We start from the raw sequence: 18,768 nt of genomic DNA on the forward strand, positions 1-18,768 counted from the left end.
ATTTTTTTTTGTTATATTCACAGTATCTAATTATGTCAAATGATTATTTCTGAGGCAAAAATGGTCAGAAAAAATCAATTGTTGGAATATTCACATGTAGTCTTGGTCCTGTGTGATGCTAGATTCAACAGTTGATGGCTTTGAACTATTTCTGTCAAATTATATATATTTAATATATAAAAATTGACAGCTATATTAAATGAAAATGGTTACAGTTATTTTGAAAGTACTGATTTGCTTTAATTAATTTTGTGATTAAGTACGGTAATTAGTAGTGGTTTTCTCTCTACATTTCCTGATAAATTGTTAAGATTGTCGTATTTTAGAATTTTTCACTACGACATTGTAGAAAGCAGCTTTCATGTTTCCCGTCGTGCTTCTTATTGGTTGCCCTCAATCAGACCCTGAAACTCAAGCTCTGATTGGTCAGATTTCAATAAGGCGTTTCGGGCGGAATTGAACTCGCACTCTGATTGGTCGGTTTGGCTTGTCTGGTAGTTAGATTTGTAAAAAAAAAAACGGATACATTAGCAACTCGCTGCAGGGCGCCGTCCGTCCGGCATGCCTTGTTTACGGCGGGTAGGGAATACAGAGTCACGGTCCAAGTTGAAGGCTTTAGGTGAGTTCCCTCAACGTTATTTAGTTACATTTATTGTTACCAAGAAAATCAAAATGTAGAAATATGCCCGCTTATTATACAGACGTCAAAGAAAGCTTTGAGATATGACAGTTCCCGGCTACGACTATCACCTGGTGCAACAACTGCTACACATAGGGGTGGCAGAACTATGGAGTGCTGATGGAATTACAATAAAGCTCTGCCTTTATCAAGTTAAAGTTATTTAGACTTTATAATTTAATCGTACCAAACGTGTTCGTGCTAGGCTATGGTTGTTTTGGTCTACTAATAAAAGTTTGAAATTAACAACATTCCTTCCAGCAAGTAGACCACGCTCAATTTTAATCAGACCGCCGATTCGGTTTGATTGGAAACCTTCACTGAATGTTGCTGTACTAAACTGTTTATACAATTCACGCAGTTTAATGAAGTCTTATTCAGGGGTTTGCAGTAGGTACGCGGTTGCTGGATGCTTGATAACTTTTTTTTCCTAACCCGGTGCAGCGTAGGTCATCAATCACTTAAAATGATTCAAATGCAAAGAGCCAAATTGTTGCTTTTCCTCACATGCACTCCTTGTGCTGGTCTTTGTTGCACAAAGCTTGTACAGACGGGCAGAGACAGACGGATGGATAGATGTGGTTAAAAGCGTTTAGCCCCCACCCACCCCCCCCAAAAAAAACATTTGTGATGAACTGCTTTCATACTAAAAACAAATAAAAGATCTGCTTAAGAAACGTTGGTAAAATCCTCTTTGTAAAAATCAGGGCAGCTGTTTGCCAAAGTTCATTTTTTATTTTATTTCAAACTGGGATCGTATGTTTGGTGACAGATTGACTGAAATGAATTAGCTGAGCAGTTTTTTTTTGTTTTTGTTTTTCCACTTTGTGCTTTTTTTTTTTTTTTTTGTTGGAGATATTTTATCTGTACTCACATGCCTCATATTTGGTTCTACTCCATCTTGCAAACAGCCCCTGAAGGAATACTTCAAAACTCAGAGATGTTCCTCTGGGGATTGCTGCCATTCAGAGCTAAGCTACAGTAGATTGAAGGGTTGTCTGATGGACCCAAGGCAGAAGTGTCACACTTTGATGGCTGTGTTGAGACTCTGCTCTTCATAGTTTCTAGCTGGAAATACGAGAAGAATGCACCAGAGAGTCTGGAGTTCATAATCCGATATGTCTGCCCTGCATATAATATGAAGTTAAAGTTGTGTATAAATTATTAGCATTTCTGATGGTTTGTATCTCATTAAGCTAGAGGTCACAGATATTGTACAATCTATTTGTGAGCATGAGTCTTTAGTTTAGGGATCTGCATCTCCTGTCCTTGACTCCAGTAACTTTTGGACGCATTCCTGCTCCAACACACCTGAATTAAACGAATGCTTAATGACCCGGCCTTCACAAAGCTTGCTTACATGCTAAGGAGGTAATGCCGTCTTGTGATTTAGATGTGTTGGAGTAGCGATGCATCAAAAAAGCTGCAGGACAGTGGCACTCAAGGACTGGAGTTGGAGACTTCTGCTTTTGTCTTTAAAAGCATGAAATGGAGAGAAATGCATTGTTGTCTTATTGCTTATTGTAGTTGACATCACAACAATTAAATAATCCCACTGGCCACATTCCTTAAGTGGAAAGAGATTTTCTCTTATTTGGAGACAGAGAGATGGAGTTTATTCTTTCCTGTTCTGCAGATTTGACTATTTATTATTAAAGACAATAATTTTATGTCTGTTCTCGGACAGTTATGTTTATATCAGCCACGTAATTTAAGTGGGTGTCTACTACTCTCTCTGGTGCATCTGAACGGTGCGGAGTTTTCTGCTTGCATCTAGTACGATACATAATGGTGACAGCGTTCCCAGATCCAAGCTTCGACCTCTGAGACGAATCAAAATGCAACAATGGTGTCTTCACAGCCACAGCAGCCGAGTGCTGCTCAGGAAGGCGCCATCTTTGTTTTTGTCTGGTTATCCTAAAGCTTTAACAATATTTGAAAAGTGATGAATATTCACTAGCCGATATGTTATTTTTATTGTTCCGTATCTCTCTGATCATTTTCTTAATAGATTCTTTTCTGTCCTATAAAATAAAAAGTGTGTTTTGTTCTGTTGATTTCAGAATAAACCCCCATCCCAGCCTGAAGAAAAGTAAGCAACACCTCAGTTGTTTAAATGTGATACCCTGCATGTTTTTTGCTTTGTTTTTTTTTTCCTCTTTTATTTTTCCCTCCTTCGTGATTTACAGAGACCAGCAGGAAAAGGAGAAAAGACGCTGTGTGAAAGAGCTAATGGGATGTTGACTTTTCCCTCTGACTCGCTCTCCCAAATAGTTTTTCCAATGGATGAAGATGCTATTCCCCCAATTCCTGTCTGTAGTGCACCACCCCCACCTCTCCTCCCCCTTTCCTCCATCACCCCCAGGTATAGTTGCTGTTGCACCTTTTGATTTCTTTTCCTGTTGGTGTGTTTTTCTCTTGATATTTATGTCTTATGCTGTTGGATTATTATAATGTTGTAGTAATTTATTATATTTATCTTAAAAAGCTGGTATAGTATAGCTCTGGGTCAGAGATTCAACTACAGAGGAGCATTTATTCACTTTGCCTAATTTGCTTAACCTGAAACAAAAAAGCCATTTAAATGTTAAGCTGCCTGGCAAACAACTTTTGCTTCCAGGTAGATATTGATGCTTCCAGCTTTATTGATGCTTGTTTTCTTTGAATAGTTAAACAACTATGTTCAATTTTTACAGCTGGCTGTGTGTAGATTTAGATGATTAACATTTTTTTTATTTGTTTCTAATAATCTATTTTCTTTAACTCAGACCTATTTGTAAAATTCATGGATACTGGTGTCTGGTGCTTTGAAAAGCCCATTACAGGGAAGGAAATTCTGTGTTTGTTCAACATCAAACAGATTTTAATATTCAATTCAATTCAAAAATACTTTATTAATCCCAAAGGGAAATTAATTAGTAGTAATTAATTAATTAATTAATTAATATCAGACAAAGATAGCCTGAGTAAATGTAAAATGCTGTGGTATAATGATGATTTTTATTTACTAAGAAAAAGTGCTATCTAAAAGAACCTGGCGTTATGTGAAATCTAAACCTAGTAACTGATTGTTCCGCCCTCGGCAGCATCAGGTGTTTGAGATAACTGGCAACAAGTCTTTTTTACTGCGCCGTGGAGGAATCTTGTCCCACTCTTCTTTGCAGAATTGTCGTTATTCACACATAGGAGAGTTTCCCATTAACCTGCCTGTTTTCTCCATTTCCGAATGATGATTCTCTCTGTGGTCTGCTGGATATCCATAGCCTATGAAATAGCTTTGTAACTCTTTGCTGATTGATGAATGTCAGTGACTTTATCAACTGTTTTTGAAACCCTTTGTCTGGATGTGTTGCTTTCAAGATCTCTTAGCACGCTTCATGTTGTCGGGTAGTTTCTATTTAAGTGATGTATCGATTTTACAGGACTGGCTCTAATCAGTCCTTGGATGTGGATACTGATTTTTTTTCCTAAATGTAATCAATCACAGTTAAATTCATGATTTAACAAGGGAAACATCACATTTTCACATACTGGTCCTTCTCAAAATATTAGCATATTGTGATAAAGTTCATTATTTTCCATAATGTCATGATGAAAATTTAACATTCATATATTTTAGATTCATTGCACACTAACTGAAATATTTCAGGTCTTTTATTGTCTTAATACGGATGATTTTGGCATACAGCTCATGAAAACCCAAAATTCCTATCTCACAAAATTAGCATATCATTAAAAGGGTCTCTAAACGAGCTATGAACCTAATCATCTGAATCAACGAGTTAACTCTAAACACCTGCAAAAGATTCCTGAGGCCTTTAAAACTCCCAGCCTGGTTCATCACTCAAAACCCCAATCATGGGTAAGACTGCCGACCTGACTGCTGTCCAGAAGGCCACTATTGACACCCTCAAGCAAGAGGGTAAGACACAGAAAGAAATTTCTGAACGAATAGGCTGTTCCCAGAGTGCTGTATCAAGGCACCTCAGTGGGAAGTCTGTGGGAAGGAAAAAGTGTGGCAGAAAACGCTGCACAACGAGAAGAGGTGACCGGACCCTGAGGAAGATTGTGGAGAAGGGCCGATTCCAGAACTTGGGGGACCTGCGGAAGCAGTGGACTGAGTCTGGAGTAGAAACATCCAGAGCCACCGTGCACAGGCGTGTGCAGGAAATGGGCTACAGGTGCCGCATTCCCCAGACCTGGGCTACAGAGAAGCAGCACTGGACTGTTGCTCAGTGGTCCAAAGTACTTTTTTCGGATGAAAGCAAATTCTGCATGTCATTCGGAAATCAAGGTGCCAGAGTCTGGAGGAAGACTGGGGAGAAGGAAATGCCAAAATGCCAGAAGTCCAGTGTCAAGTACCCACAGTCAGTGATGGTCTGGGGTGCCGTGTCAGCTGCTGGTGTTGGTCCACTGTGTTTTATCAAGGGCAGGGTCAATGCAGCTAGCTATCAGGAGATTTTGGAGCACTTCATGCTTCCATCTGCTGAAAAGCTTTATGGAGATGAAGATTTCATTTTTCAGCACGACCTGGCACCTGCTCACAGTGCCAAAACCACTGATAAATGGTTTACTGACCATGGTATCACTGTGCTCAATTGGCCTGCCAACTCTCCTGACCTGAACCCCATAGAGAATCTGTGGGATATTGTGAAGAGAACGTTGAGAGACTCAAGACCCAACACTCTGGATGAGCTAAAGGCCGCTATCGAAGCATCCTGGGCCTCCATAAGACCTCAGCAGTGCCACAGGCTGATTGCATCCATGCCACGCCGCATTGAAGCAGTCATTTCTGCCAAAGGATTCCCGACCAAGTATTGAGTGCATAACTGTACATGATTATTTGAAGGTTGACGTTTTTTGTATTAAAAACACTTTTCTTTTATTGGTCGGTTGAAATATGCTAATTTTGTGAGATAGGAATGTTGGGTTTTCATGAGCTGTATGCCACAATCATCCGTATTAAGACAATAAAAGACCTGAAATATTTCAGTTAGTGTGCAATGAATCTAAAATATATGAATGTTAAATTTTCATCATGACATTATGGAAAATAATTAACTTTATCACAATATGCTAATATTTTGAGAAGGACCTGTAGACCCGTGTTGGTTCGGATAGATTTTTCCCTCTTAATAAATGCATTTACCCAGGTTATCTTTTTCTCATATTAAAATTAGTTTGATCTGAAACATGCAAGGGTTACAGAAATGATCAGAAGAAATCTGTAGGAGGGTAAATACTTTTTTTATTGCACTGTAGATGCATTGTTCACCACAAACCTATCCTGTTTTTTAGTTGTTTTTTTCCTCACCATTTTTGCAGTAAAGAAGATTGTCTTGTTAATTTTACTTGTAGCTGTGTAAGTGATGGACAATCTAGACACAGAAGGAGTGGTCGCATTCAAGAGATCAGAGCCAGAACTCCGAGAAAGCAGGATTACACAGACATCCAAGCTGCTCAGAAACGGTCTGAACCGAATCCGTCCCCAACAAAGAGGCAAAGGGAGATCTCAGATATGGTATGTCAATTACCTTAACTTTCCTTATTAAAAAGAAATCCTCTACTAAAGCACGTTGGGTCTGATGTTCTGTAGGTGCAAGCATCACGGTCAAAGCTACAGAGAGCTGGAAGAACACGTATACACAAGAAACCAAGCAAGGTTAGTTTTCTTCCCATGATTTATATCATTTTAACAGGGAGCAGGCGATTTGGAGTGTTAATGTGTCCCAATGTTCACTGCCTAATTGGTCATAATAAAAGCTGTGTTATGGTAGTGTGCAGATAAAGAGGTGTGAAGGTTAATGGAGTGATTTAATCCTCCTTCACGGTCTGCTGCATCTGACACAAACAAGCAATCGAGTGTCTTAACTGACCTACTAACACAGACTACTGATATAGAGCGAACTGCACATGTATTGACCTCATTTTCTATGTGGAGCAAAGATAAGAATTTGGTGCATACATTTTAATTTATAGTACAACGTCTTCAAGCAAGGCTAAGTTTGTTTATATAGTATCAACCATAAGGAAGCGAATCCAGAGGTCTTTACACAAAATCAAAAGATGATATTAAAAACCTTTAAGCTTTTAACAGATTTGTATTACAAGAAACACACGTTCAATTCAAATTAAATATTCAGCTTCATGCTTCAATCACTAAGGGATCATGCAAACATTTTGTTACAGTCTTTAATCGAAAGCTGTAGTAAATAATAACGTTTTCCATCCCTAAAGGAGCCAACAGTTTCTACACTTCCCTGGTTTTCAGGAAGTTTGTTCCAGAGCTGGAGCATAGAAAGTAAAGTAAATGCTGCCTCTGTTTGTTTGGTTCTGATCCTGTAAACACCCAGTAACCAGGTCTCTCATCACCTGAGAGGTCAACATGGTTCATATTTGACACGCAGCTCGGAAGTGTATTTGTTCCTAAGACCACTCAGTTTTTTACAGGCTAGTAGCAATGTTTCAAAATCAATCCTTTTACAATCAGGGAGCAAGTGCAGTGCGGACATTATGTGATGTGATCCATTTTCCCAGTGTTGATCAGGACTCTAGCAACAGCATTTTAAATGAACTGCTGATTTATCTATTTCTTTTACAGATTTGCAATATTCTAGCCTAGAGAAATTAAAAGCATGTACCATTCTTTGGTTCCTGTGTTGACAGGAATCTTTATTTTTGCTTTGTTTTTAGGACCAAAGTGAGCTGCCAGCTAGGGGGATCAAATAGAAGATAAATAAAAGTGGCCCAAGAATAGATCCTTAAGGAACCCCCGGACTTAATTTTGGTTTATGTACAGTGAATTAGTATATGTGTTCAAAGAAAGCTCATTTGTCAGATTCCATTTGAAAATTATGACCTTTAAGCAGGTACTAAACATACTTTTCTTTAAGCCAATTTTTCTGTAACAAAAATATATATATTTTTTTTTCTCGTTTATCTGGTGTAATATTCTAATCCTAAACATTGTGTTTTCATTAGCTGTGAGAGGAGAATCATCATAATTAACAGATAAAGGATTTAAAACTTCAGTCTTTGGGTAATTCATCCATATAATGTGTTTGACTTAGTGAATTTAGTTACTGAAATAAACAAACTATTCAGTAATTAAATTTGTTGAATGGATCTGTTGTTCCTGTCTGCTAAATAAGATCTGAATCAGGTCAGCAAAGTACTGGATAATCTCACCCATTTTATCATTTAGTTTCTAATCCACATGCAGTTAAAGTTATACATATAGGCTCAAATATATAGATACACACCCTCTTATCTTTGGTTAAATGTCCCTTTGCAAGTAACACATAAACTACATGGGTTTGCAGCTATTAAAATGCTTCCAAAGGGTTTCTGTCTGTATATTTGACAACTCTTAGTAGTTTATTTAAACTGTTCGTGCCAAAGTTCTGGCTTTTAAGCATTGTGCATAAATATTCGTTTGGGTTGAGGCTGGCACCATCCCAAAAGCTTCATTTTGTCTTTGTTCATCCATTCCAAAACCAGTTTCTCACCGTCTGACGCATGCAATCCCCCTCAGAGGAATGAAGTTGATTAGGAAGATCAGGAGCAAACATCGCTCAAGCCCATAATAAACTGGAAACTGCTGGTCTAGAAGAAAAACTCCAACTTTTTCCATATAAAATAGGTTTTAACGTGTGTTTGGGTGTGGGACATGAATTAAGATATATCTGGGGGTCTAAGTATATATTTGAGTCTGTATGTGGAGGAAAGTCAATAAATAAATCCTCAATAAATTCAAACTTGTGCGCCCATTCTCATTAAAAACAAATTACTATAATGTGTAATAAATTCACCCTTGGAATATCCTCGCCCATAATATAATAATGTAACAAATCTCTGCCAGTGTAGTTATTTTTGTTGTTGCAACTAACCAAACAAAATGTTAAAAATGTGTATTTAATTTGCAGGTTGGATTCTCTATCAGTTTTACTGCAGAGCACCAACATGAGTAAGTTTAATGGACAACCTTTTTTTTTTTTTCCAGCTTGCATGCCTTTACTTATTCTTTTGTCAAATGTTTTGTCATACCAAGAAATTAGTTTTTAAGATAAGATGGACTGTATTGTCTAAATATTTTTAGGGTGCAGATGGTTAGGAAAATATGCAACAAAAGAACTGGGCAAATGTGCAAAAACAAGTAGTAATAATGGAAATAAGTTATGGACCATAAGGAGTGGAGGTGATTGTGCCAAAGTGACAATAATTGCAAGTATTTGCAAATACAGAGGTTATGACACGGGTTAAATTGAACAGTCTGACAGCGGTGGGCATGAAGGACCTGCGGTAGCACTCCTTCCTGCACCGAGGGTGTCTCCGTCGGCCACTGAAGGAGCTGCTCAGCTTCTCTACAGTCTGGTGCAGTGGGCTTGGCTAAGATCCTCCTTTCACCCACTACCTCCACAGAGTCAAGTGGGCAGCCCAGGACATAGCTGGCCCTCCTAACCAGCTTGTTCAGCTTTTACAAGTTTACTGAATGAACATCTGCTGTAATTCAGTCTTATTTTTAGCTTTTTGTAAAATGCTCACTTCTTTTCCTCTTTCATTTCATAGGCTGAAGAACTCAAAAAGCCCAGACAATGAGACTGATGTCTTTCCTCTGGAGGATGAACCTACGCTGGAAAACCCTGATGCTACTAAACCCGACATTGACGCATGTGGAGATTTACCTGGTAGTGAAGACACATCCGTCTCAAAGGGATGGGTAATCGGCCCATTCTTTCAGTCACTAAAATCAAAGATGGCCAGCTTCACTGAGATAGTCATGACTCCTGTTAAACTCTTCAGAGCTAACAGTCCTTCACTGATCATGGATAAGGAGCTTGAGGCCAGTGGAGCAGGTGATGTTGGTGATTCAGAGCAAAGCAATAAATATCATTCAGAAGCACAAATTCAAACCAGCCACCAAAGCCTCATTGACTCTGCAGAAACAAAAAGTGCTAAAAGACTATTTGATGGTTCAGTATGCAGGACTGAACGGGATTTTGAATGTGCAATAAGCGAGAAAGATAAAAACGTACCTGATGCAGTTCATTTGGTACATGGTTCATTTGATTCCTTAGCCTGCGTTGCTTTTGAACAAGTTGGCAAACGTTCTGGCTCCTCTGTCCCGTTTCAGCCTTCAGCCAAAGTCTGTGACTCAAATGAGTCAAACTCAAATGTTTACACTGCTGTGGAGGACCGTGAAGGTGATCTGTCCTGTGTAAAACCACTCATCAGACAAGATACAGGAAATGGATATGAACCAGTGAAAACTGAATCTGAAGACAGAAATCGACTGATTAAACTTCAGCATGACAGTGAAGAAGCAGCTAATGCAGAAAGTTGCAGCTTAGTTCGACAAAGCCTCAGCGCAAATAAAAGCCCACTGAAGCCTTCTTTGGATGCAGAGCAGATGGAGTGCCAACAAATCTCTGAGATGTGTTCAGTGTCAAAGCTTGTACAAGCAAAGAGGGGGCTGAAGCCGAACTCCCAAGACACTGTAAAGAGGAAAAAACTGAACATGGAGTTAGATGGTGATGTAATAAAGAGGCCAAGAACAGCCAGAAAGAGGGTTGCAGTCATGCATTGTATCAAAGATGAGGACGAAACCATCAAACCTGACAGCAAAAGACGGGTTGTGTCGACAAGAGCAAACCCAAAGGCAAAAAGTGAACAGAACCAGATGGTTTGCTCGTTGGATAAAAACAGCAGTGAGTCACACAATAACTCAAAGTGCAAAAAAGTGAAGCCCAGCATTTCATGCAAAAGACTGCAGACAAAAACAGTTCTTACTAAATTTGATGCAAGCAGTGATAATGTTCTAGATGTTGATGTGCCTGTCCCTGCTGCTGAACAACTTGTAAAAAAGCGCCTATGTGTGGTCCTTGTCCGTCCTGAAATGAAGGAACTGCAGCTCGCAACCAAGTGTGGGAATACAAATAAGACACAATTAAAACGTAAATCGCCGAAGCACACAACTTTAAATGCTGGAATGCAGAGCACTTTGGTGTCCACATCACCACATGATCGACTGGAACCCATGAGCACAGACATTAACTCCACTCTGAGTGACCATAGAGAAGATGCATCAACCAGAGGAGCGAGCCAACCGTCCAAGAGACTGAAGAAAGGCCTGAGGAGTGCTGTCAAGTTCACAGTCTTAGCCAAAACCGAAGAGAAAACCAAAGAGAGCCAGTCAAAAAGAGGAAGAGGTCAAATCTCTGTGGGCAGCGTATTCTTTGAAATGACACCTTTTGAAGCTCATCCCGAACTTCTTCAATCAAAGACACAACTTCCTTTACTCTGTTCTGGAGAGTTGAACAAAGAAGATAAACTTGTTACAGAAAAGAAACGGATGAGTTCTGCCTCCACGGCGGTCTCTGAAATCAGTAACTGTAGTCCTAGACCGAGCATAAGACATGTTAACACTAGGCAAAGAAGATCCGATAACCAAAGGAGATGCAAGGTTTTGCACAGTAGGATTTGTAAAACCGAAGAGGGGTCTAGATCTATCACGGTGGAGGATGCAGATCTGACTGCAACGCGCTTACGCTCATCAGAAAACAACTTTTCAAGGCGGCTCTTACGCAGCTACTCATGCCCTGACGTTCTCATCCTCCATCTTGATGACTCGCCCTGGATTTCTTCTCCCCATTCACCAAACCACAAGACACACACATCGCACCACTACCATCGCCAGCATGGTCATTTCAGTTCCCACGCTCAGAGGTCCCCGAGGCGGGCACGTCGACACACTGTTTGCAGTGTGGAGGTGGAGAGGGAGATCGCCCCTCTCTGTCTCAGGAAGGAGGTGTACCCATCCAGGAGATCTGCCTCCTACGACTCCGTTACCCATCACCTGTCACCTGCCCACGCTCATTCCCCCTGCAGCTCCCTCACTGCTCTTGCCTCCTGCTTCCTTTCAAGCCCCCTGGCTTTCCTTTCCAAGAAATCTGACTGCAGGGGAACCACTGCCCACACCAGTACTTCCAGTCATGTTCCCTCGCCAACCCCTTCCTCTTTTTCATGCTCCACCACATGGCATTCTCCAGGTTTTGCTTTAGGGTCTAATTCTGCTGTTTTGGATTCCAGCAGCAGGTAAAGAAGTTCTTATGGTTTCTAGTGACCCATTTTATTACGACAATTCTCTGATGCGCTGTTCTGATATCAACTCCGAATTCTTTAAAGTGAGAATTCGACGCCATACGAGACAGAGAGGAGGCAACGGAGCGAAGAGGATGATGATGGCGAAGACACCAGCTCCTCCAGTCAGGAGTCTGAAGATGCTGGGATGAGAGAAGAAAAAGCTCTGTCCGTCTTTGAAATTAGAGTATGTATGATTCTTAACTAAATGTAAAACGGTTGTTTCTATTAAACTTGAATTTACCAGGTTCCTTTTTAAAGGTGGAGCTACTGTGAAATGATTTCCAGTCAGAACAGTGGCTCCCAAACGTTTACACACCCGTTTAAAATCGTCAGGTTCTTGTGACATAAACAAATAAAGTAATTAAGCAAACCTTTCCAAACGTGGTTGAATAAATGTGCCGACCATTCAACCAATACTTCATCCCTCTTCATCTTCAACCTTTCAGCAGACAGCTGAAAGGTTTTTGGGTCAAAAGTGACTTCTAGTCAGACTGATTCATGATTTTATCTCCCTGTCAAGAAGTGTTTCCATCTGAGAAAAGCAACTTCAGAACATGATGCTCATTTAATGGTGGGTTTGGTGGTCTTTCAGTTATGGTGCAGTGTTTTACTTATTTATTTTTTATACATTTAATGTGGCCAAACGTTTTTGGTTCCATTATACGATAACATGTTGGAAAGAAACACAAGGAGATCATTTGATTGTTTGCAACCTCTCTGCAAACTGGCTTTAACTGAAGGACATAAATGTCAGCAGGATCCTACTTTAACAACTGAACTTAATTTCAGGTTCATAACATTCACTATATGTTAGGTGTGAATTCCAGAAGGCTGTCTTTAATTGCTTTAGTAAAGTATTAGTTTAGGGTGACAATATTCCTTTTTTCTTTTACATTTTTTTTTTTTTTGTTAAATTGTGTAGGATTAATGTCAAATGTTGGGTTTTGCAACAATTTATCATGCTCTCTCACAAAATCCTGGCATTTTAACAGGGGTGTGTAAACTTCTGAGAGCCATTACAGGTGGACTTGAGCAAGAAATTCATTTCAAGCTTGGAAGAAATCAGCCAGAGCACCGACAGCAGCGTAAAATGTTGAGCAAAAGTTTCCCCTGAATATTAAGACGTGTTAACCCATGGAAGGAAGAAATGAGGGTCTTATAAATGGGATGTTTTCTTCAAAGGTTGCCAAGAAACACGAAGAACAAAAAAAGGTGTCATCCATCAGGATTCGGAAAACTTTACCAAAACCTCAGACCAACCTGACGCCCATGGGTCTGCCCAAACCCATCAGGTAGGGGAAAACTCTCAACACTAAGTGGTACTTGAACAGAAAAACAGCGCGGCTGTTTCTGGTATTAATGTGGTGCAAACTTGTACCAAACAGCTCTATTTTTCCTAAAGCTTTAACCATGGCAGGAAGTTTTCACATCAGATCGAGTGCTTAATATTAGGCAAGAAACACCTAACCCCTGCTGAGGTTTTTTGTACTATTTCAGACTCTATTCTTAGCAGAATAGAGTCTGAAATAGTACAAAAAACCTCAGCAGGGGTTAGGTGTTTCTTGCCTAAAATAATAATAGGCAATGGAAATATGATTTTTTTTTTTCCCTCCTATCTTACTTTACCTAAATGTGTGATTTCATTACTTTTCATAGATTTTCAGATTTCTCAGAAGGATTACCAGCAAAAGCAAATTATTATTAGTAATTTGGACTTTAGCTGCTCTTACACCAATGACCCAGCTTTCTTAGTTAGACTACAATGGACTGTTATTACTTAGTTCAACTTCAGTACCAGTAAAAGCAATATATCATTAGCACCTGAACATGTGGATTAAAGCTGTTTTGTACCAGTGACTCAGCTTCACTAGTTAGAATTCAGTGGAATGATGAGAAGCATTGTAGCTGTGTCTGTATCTGTGTTTATTTGCTTTGTGATTGTATTGTAATTGTATGTACAGCGCTTTGAGTGTCTCGTTGCTGAAAAGCGCTATATAAATAAACTTACCTTACCTTAACATTAAGCCTTATATTGTGTTATATAAAAATATTACAAAGCGAACATTTTAATCACAAAGGACCTCTTGGGAGTCAGTATGCATGTCAAATATAAGCCCACAGCGAGGTATTTTAAAAAAGGTCTGGATGAACAGCTCACTGAGACGAGCTTTGGTTTAAAAAATGTTTTTGTAGCTTCAATCAGTATTTAGATTGCTTAACTTTTCTGGTTTTTTTCCGTGTCCCATCAGGGTGAAAAAGAAGGAGTTTAGTTTGGAAGAAATTTACACCAATAAGAATTTCAACAAAGCCCCAGAAAGGTAAGCCCAAATTATATTTGTTTGTATTTATGTATACATGTTGAAGAAGCCTGGCGAGTTTAATTCATAAATGAATAATCATTCAGTGTCAATACTTGAATCACGCCTTCACAGACCTTTCCAGGTCGACTTTGGAACTAAGAAGTTGCTTTATTTATTGCACCGATGAGTCAGAACCAGACCAGAGTATCGGTTTTAAATAACTCTTGATCTGCTCTTTGAGGTACTATTCTGGGCTGCTGGCAGCTCGTTGTCATGGGTTTGTGTCTGTGTGTTTATGTATTATCTAATAACAAAACGTAGCTCAGAAGCAGAATTGTAACACACATTTTCTGACATTTTCTCTCTGCTGACATCTGCGTAAAGCACCATCAGGGTGGGGGCCAGTCTAATCTGCCTCCAATAGACATGAACGTTTACCCCCCTGCTTCTAAGCAAAATATAAAAATATATATTGTCAGTTATTGCAAATGCTTTGTGGCAGTTAATGCAGTTGTTAGGTGTAGGGGGTAATTACTTTTTGACATAGGGTTAGATTGGTTTAATCACCTTATTCCTCAATAAATGAAATCATCATTTGAAAACGTCTTTTTGGACACTGTCAGTTTATTTTTGTTTGACCTGAAACATGAACCCTGTTGTTGATGACATGCCTCTCCCTGACTTCAAACATCGCTAGAACGCTGCTGCCTTAGTTTTAAATGCAACAATATGAACTGAAGGCTCGTCTTTAACATCTAGGTTCTGTTGTTACTGTCCCTGAATCTGATGCCTGCGTGGAGATTTTAGGAACAGTAGAAACAAATGAGGTTGCAGCTTAAGTTTATTTCTAATTGAGCTTTCTGACCATTAAATAGATCTTTCATTTATACAAGTGGAGATTCAGTTAAACAGAATCAGGATTTAGCTTAATTGGAAAAACTTCTTTGAAACTTTTACATTTTGTTTTAGCGGATTGATAAATAAGAACTGGTACATTTTTGTACTTTAAACTTAGTTGACAGTGTTTAGGTGCCGGATTATAACCACAAATTAATTCAGTTTGAATGCTGGGAACTAAACTCCTGAACTAGTTCCTGATGAGTTTACTCTTAACACTGATGTATAGATAATACTTTATCCTCTGTCAGTTCCCTAGTTTCATGTATCGGGACATAAATATAATAATCAGCTCCTTAAGGTTGTAAAATTATATAAACCTACAACTTATTCCAGACTGTCATGATTTATTAAGCAAAGATGATGCCAGAATGGAAACTTTGGAGGCACAACAGTAGCAGCTGATTTTTGGCTAATGAAAGAAGTAAAACGTCCAACCAGAAGGTGGCGCCAGAGTAAATCTGGTTCTTAAAATCGGCTGCTTCTCTACAGAAAGAAAACTCACCTTTTTTAGGGTCTTAAACATCCCTTCAGCTGGTTTGTTTTTGGTTCTTTCAGTCGCCTGGAAACCATATTCGAGGTGCCTCTCAACCGCAAGAATGGCTCTGAGTCCTGGTTCGGCCAGAGGCGGGTCAAACGGTTTTTGGAGTTCCTGGAGGTCGGTGAGGTCAGGAAGCCGAAGAAACCTCTTGTTGGAGTTGGGAAAGCAGCTACTTCCTCATCGAGGCCAAGACGAGGGGGCTTTCCTAAAGATGAACCGTCCCTCAGCATTCAGGATGTGGACTCCCTTCTGTGCTCCAAGCTGGATCAGTTGAATTTGTGGCTGATCCATGATCAGAACGATGACTGAAGAAAGAGTCTGTAGCAGCAGTTGTTTGGCCGCAAATTAAAAAAACAGGTAAATCTCTTTCAGTGAGTGCGATCCTGACACTTCTTTCTTATATCGTGTCAGTCCGTGTTAAAATTTTGTCATGGAAAGCTCCAGATAAATATATCATTTATAGCATCTGTAGTCCGCAAGTTGAAGAACTGTACATCATAGTACAAAAATATCGACTTGGAGACGTTATTTACACGCATTTGTACAGATAATTACTTATAAAACAGACTTTTATTTATTCAACAGTCAAACTTCTCTGGAGAAATTTCTCAAAATCCAAAACAAATTCTCTCATTGATATTTGTACGGTAATATCACACATTTGTTTAAAAAAAATCTAATTCAGATAGCGTCCGATTTGTTTTGTCTTGTTCTGAAATGAAGCAGCGAACGGCTGGTATTTATCTCCTTGCAGCATCATTCTGAGTTATAATGGCAGCTATGTTTTTTTTTTTTTCCATTAAAGGCTATAAATAACTTTTAAAGATGCCAGCAAGAGATTTATATTTGTGTGTGTAAATAGCTTTTTTTATGTATAATCAAAGGAGTTTCCGACAACTTGGACTGCGCTGTAAAAAAGCATTTTACTCGGCTCAGGGCAGAAACTGATTAAATATTTGATCATCATCTTTTAGCTTTTTTGACCAATTAAATACATGGAGAAGTGGGCATGTCCACAGCCAAGTTCTTGTTTGTAATTGATCCCCCAGATCGTTTTGTTTTGTACATATATGCATTATAACTGTAGACATTTCTCTGTTTCGTTGTTGTAAATGAGGTTGCCTTAACTGTAAAACTTCTTTGAATGTGTGCTTTCTAATGCTGTTGTCAGAATACATTGACCAACTCCGAACTTAAAAACATGTTTTATTATAAAATATTTTGTATGTTTTTGTATAAAAGTACAACACATGTATACATTTAATAAAAATATAGGTAAAGTAACAATGCAATAATGCCAAGATGTTGGCACACAAACAGCCTCGTGTTGTCATTTTGAAGCACTGCCATAATCACCACTTTGACATTTTTTTTATTACTGGAAGCCCAATCCTGATGAATGTTGATCTGTTGTAGATTTACATTCTGTAGTATTTCTGACAGTATATATACACAGTAACAATGAGTACATTTACTTCAGTAGTAAACTGTAACAAGGAATGTTTTATTACACAAGTATGTATAAAAGTGCTTTTGAAAGCTTGCTTTCCACCCTTTAAGATTTCCACTACTTAAATGTACCGAGTTATTATTTAATAATTGGTATATGAAAACGTGAAGTAATGCTATATACAAGCGAGCCTTTACTCAGCTTTACTATGTTCATAATCAAACTACGTGGAAATCTTAAGAGGCTGAAAACCTTTCATACGCGCCACATTTTACTCTGTGGCGTCACATTTTAAAAGGCAATGCTGGATTTTATGTTTATTTACTAAAGTAAATTGTCCATATGTTAAATATTACAGGGTATAAAACATGAAAGCCATCTGTTCTTTCCAGTAAATACTGCGGAAATGACAGCTAGTTATTTGGTTCATGTAACGTCTGATGCTCATCAGTGATCACAGCTATGTTTTGTTACCTTGCTCCATAAAATACAAAATCAGCAGACATTCATCACAGGATTGTTTGTTTTTCTGCTCAGGTAGTTCAGTCCTTTAGTGTGAGAAGATATGAGATGAGTAATATTATTATAGGAATGCTAAGTAGAATCCCAATCCCTGTTGCGATGGAGATGATGCCGTACTTTTTCGCCTGCTGCGCGTGTCTTTTTGCTTCATTTGGTCTGTTTGTGTATTCGGCCTGGGGAAAAAAAAAAAACAGGATTTGTAATCAAAAGCTGAAGAAAGACTATTTGGAAGTGCTGCTGGGAATTTTCACTTTCATCTGCTGTGGTTTATGAAAATGGTGGCACCCCGTCAATCCTGGGTTTTATTTAATAGACCAACTGAAAGCAGTACATAACTGGAGGTGAAATGACTGCATTCAATTTATTTTTAGAAAACTCTGAATATGTGGTGTGGATTTGTATTTAGCCCTCTGAATACCCCTAAATTGAATCCAGTAAAACCAGCTGCCTCCAGAAGTAACCTGATTGTTAAGATCTACCTTGGATTAAATAAAGCCGTTCTGCAAAGGCCTCTGCTAGAGATCTTTAAGGAGCATGAAACACCAGACATGTCAGATAAATATTTTAAGCTGTGCTTTGTTTAATCCATCTGGAAAGAGAAAGAATATGGCACAGCTGAAAACCTACTTACAAGTGGATGTCTGCCTAAACTGAAAGGGATGCAGCCAAGAGTCCCAGGGTAACTCTGGAGGAGCTGCAAAGATCCCTTGGATGGGAGAATCTGTTGACAGGACAGCTATTATTTATGCTCATCACAAATCTATCCTTTGTGGAAGAGTGGCAAGAAGGAAACCACAAGACGTCTCGTGCAGTTTGTCACAAGCCATGTAGGAAACATGTGGAACAAGGTGCTCTGAACAATTTAGTCTCATCTGACCTGCGTCATGCAAAACTTTATGTGTGGCAAACCATCTTCAGGTTAAGACATGGTGGTGGTAGAATCATGTTGTGGGGCGTATTTCTTCAGCAGAGGACAAGGAAGCTATTTAGGGTTGATGGGAAGAGAGATGGAGCCACAGAGGTGTGAAAAATTGTTTGCCCCCTTCATGATTTTTTTTATGTTTGTCACACATAAATGTTTCAGATCAAACAAATTTAAATATACAAGGATAACACAAACAATCAGAAAATGCTGTGTTTCAATGAAGGTGTCTATTATAAGGAGAAAAATCCTAACCTGTATATGGTCCTGTGTGAAAATAACTGGCTGAGCCGCGCTTAGCAGCAACAACTGCAA

General features: G+C 39.0%; 1 protein-coding gene across 1 annotated transcript; it reads left to right on the forward strand.

Moving 5' to 3' along the window:
• Positions 1 to 518: 518 nt before the first annotated feature.
• Positions 519 to 16,872, forward strand: LOC124864179. Its single transcript, XM_047358844.1, has 11 exons — positions 519 to 619; positions 2,743 to 2,771; positions 2,954 to 3,044; positions 6,038 to 6,200; positions 6,276 to 6,341; positions 8,605 to 8,645; positions 9,248 to 11,773; positions 11,864 to 12,005; positions 13,004 to 13,113; positions 14,071 to 14,139; positions 15,577 to 16,872. Exons 3-11 carry the CDS (start codon positions 2,962 to 2,964, stop codon positions 15,866 to 15,868), a joined length of 3,492 nt encoding a protein of 1,163 aa, XP_047214800.1. The 5' UTR covers positions 519 to 619; positions 2,743 to 2,771; positions 2,954 to 2,961; the 3' UTR covers positions 15,869 to 16,872.
• The last annotated feature ends 1,896 nt before the right edge of the window (positions 16,873 to 18,768 follow it).

The sequence above is a fragment of the Girardinichthys multiradiatus genome, chromosome Y, assembly GCF_021462225.1.
Source record: "Girardinichthys multiradiatus isolate DD_20200921_A chromosome Y, DD_fGirMul_XY1, whole genome shotgun sequence".
NCBI classification, from domain to species: Eukaryota; Metazoa; Chordata; class Actinopteri; order Cyprinodontiformes; family Goodeidae; genus Girardinichthys; species Girardinichthys multiradiatus.

Excerpts from the sequence above, each read along its gene's own strand:
- LOC124864179 (XM_047358844.1), top strand. The coding sequence starts at position 2,962 with ATGGATGAAGATGCTATTCCCCCAATTCCTGTCTGTAGTGCACCACCC. Across the intron at positions 3,045-6,037 it reads CTTTCCTCCATCACCCCCAG|CTGTGTAAGTGATGGACAAT; the intron begins GTATAGTTGCTG and ends TTTTACTTGTAG. Across the intron at positions 11,774-11,863 it reads GTTTTGGATTCCAGCAGCAG|TGAGAATTCGACGCCATACG; the intron begins GTAAAGAAGTTC and ends AATTCTTTAAAG.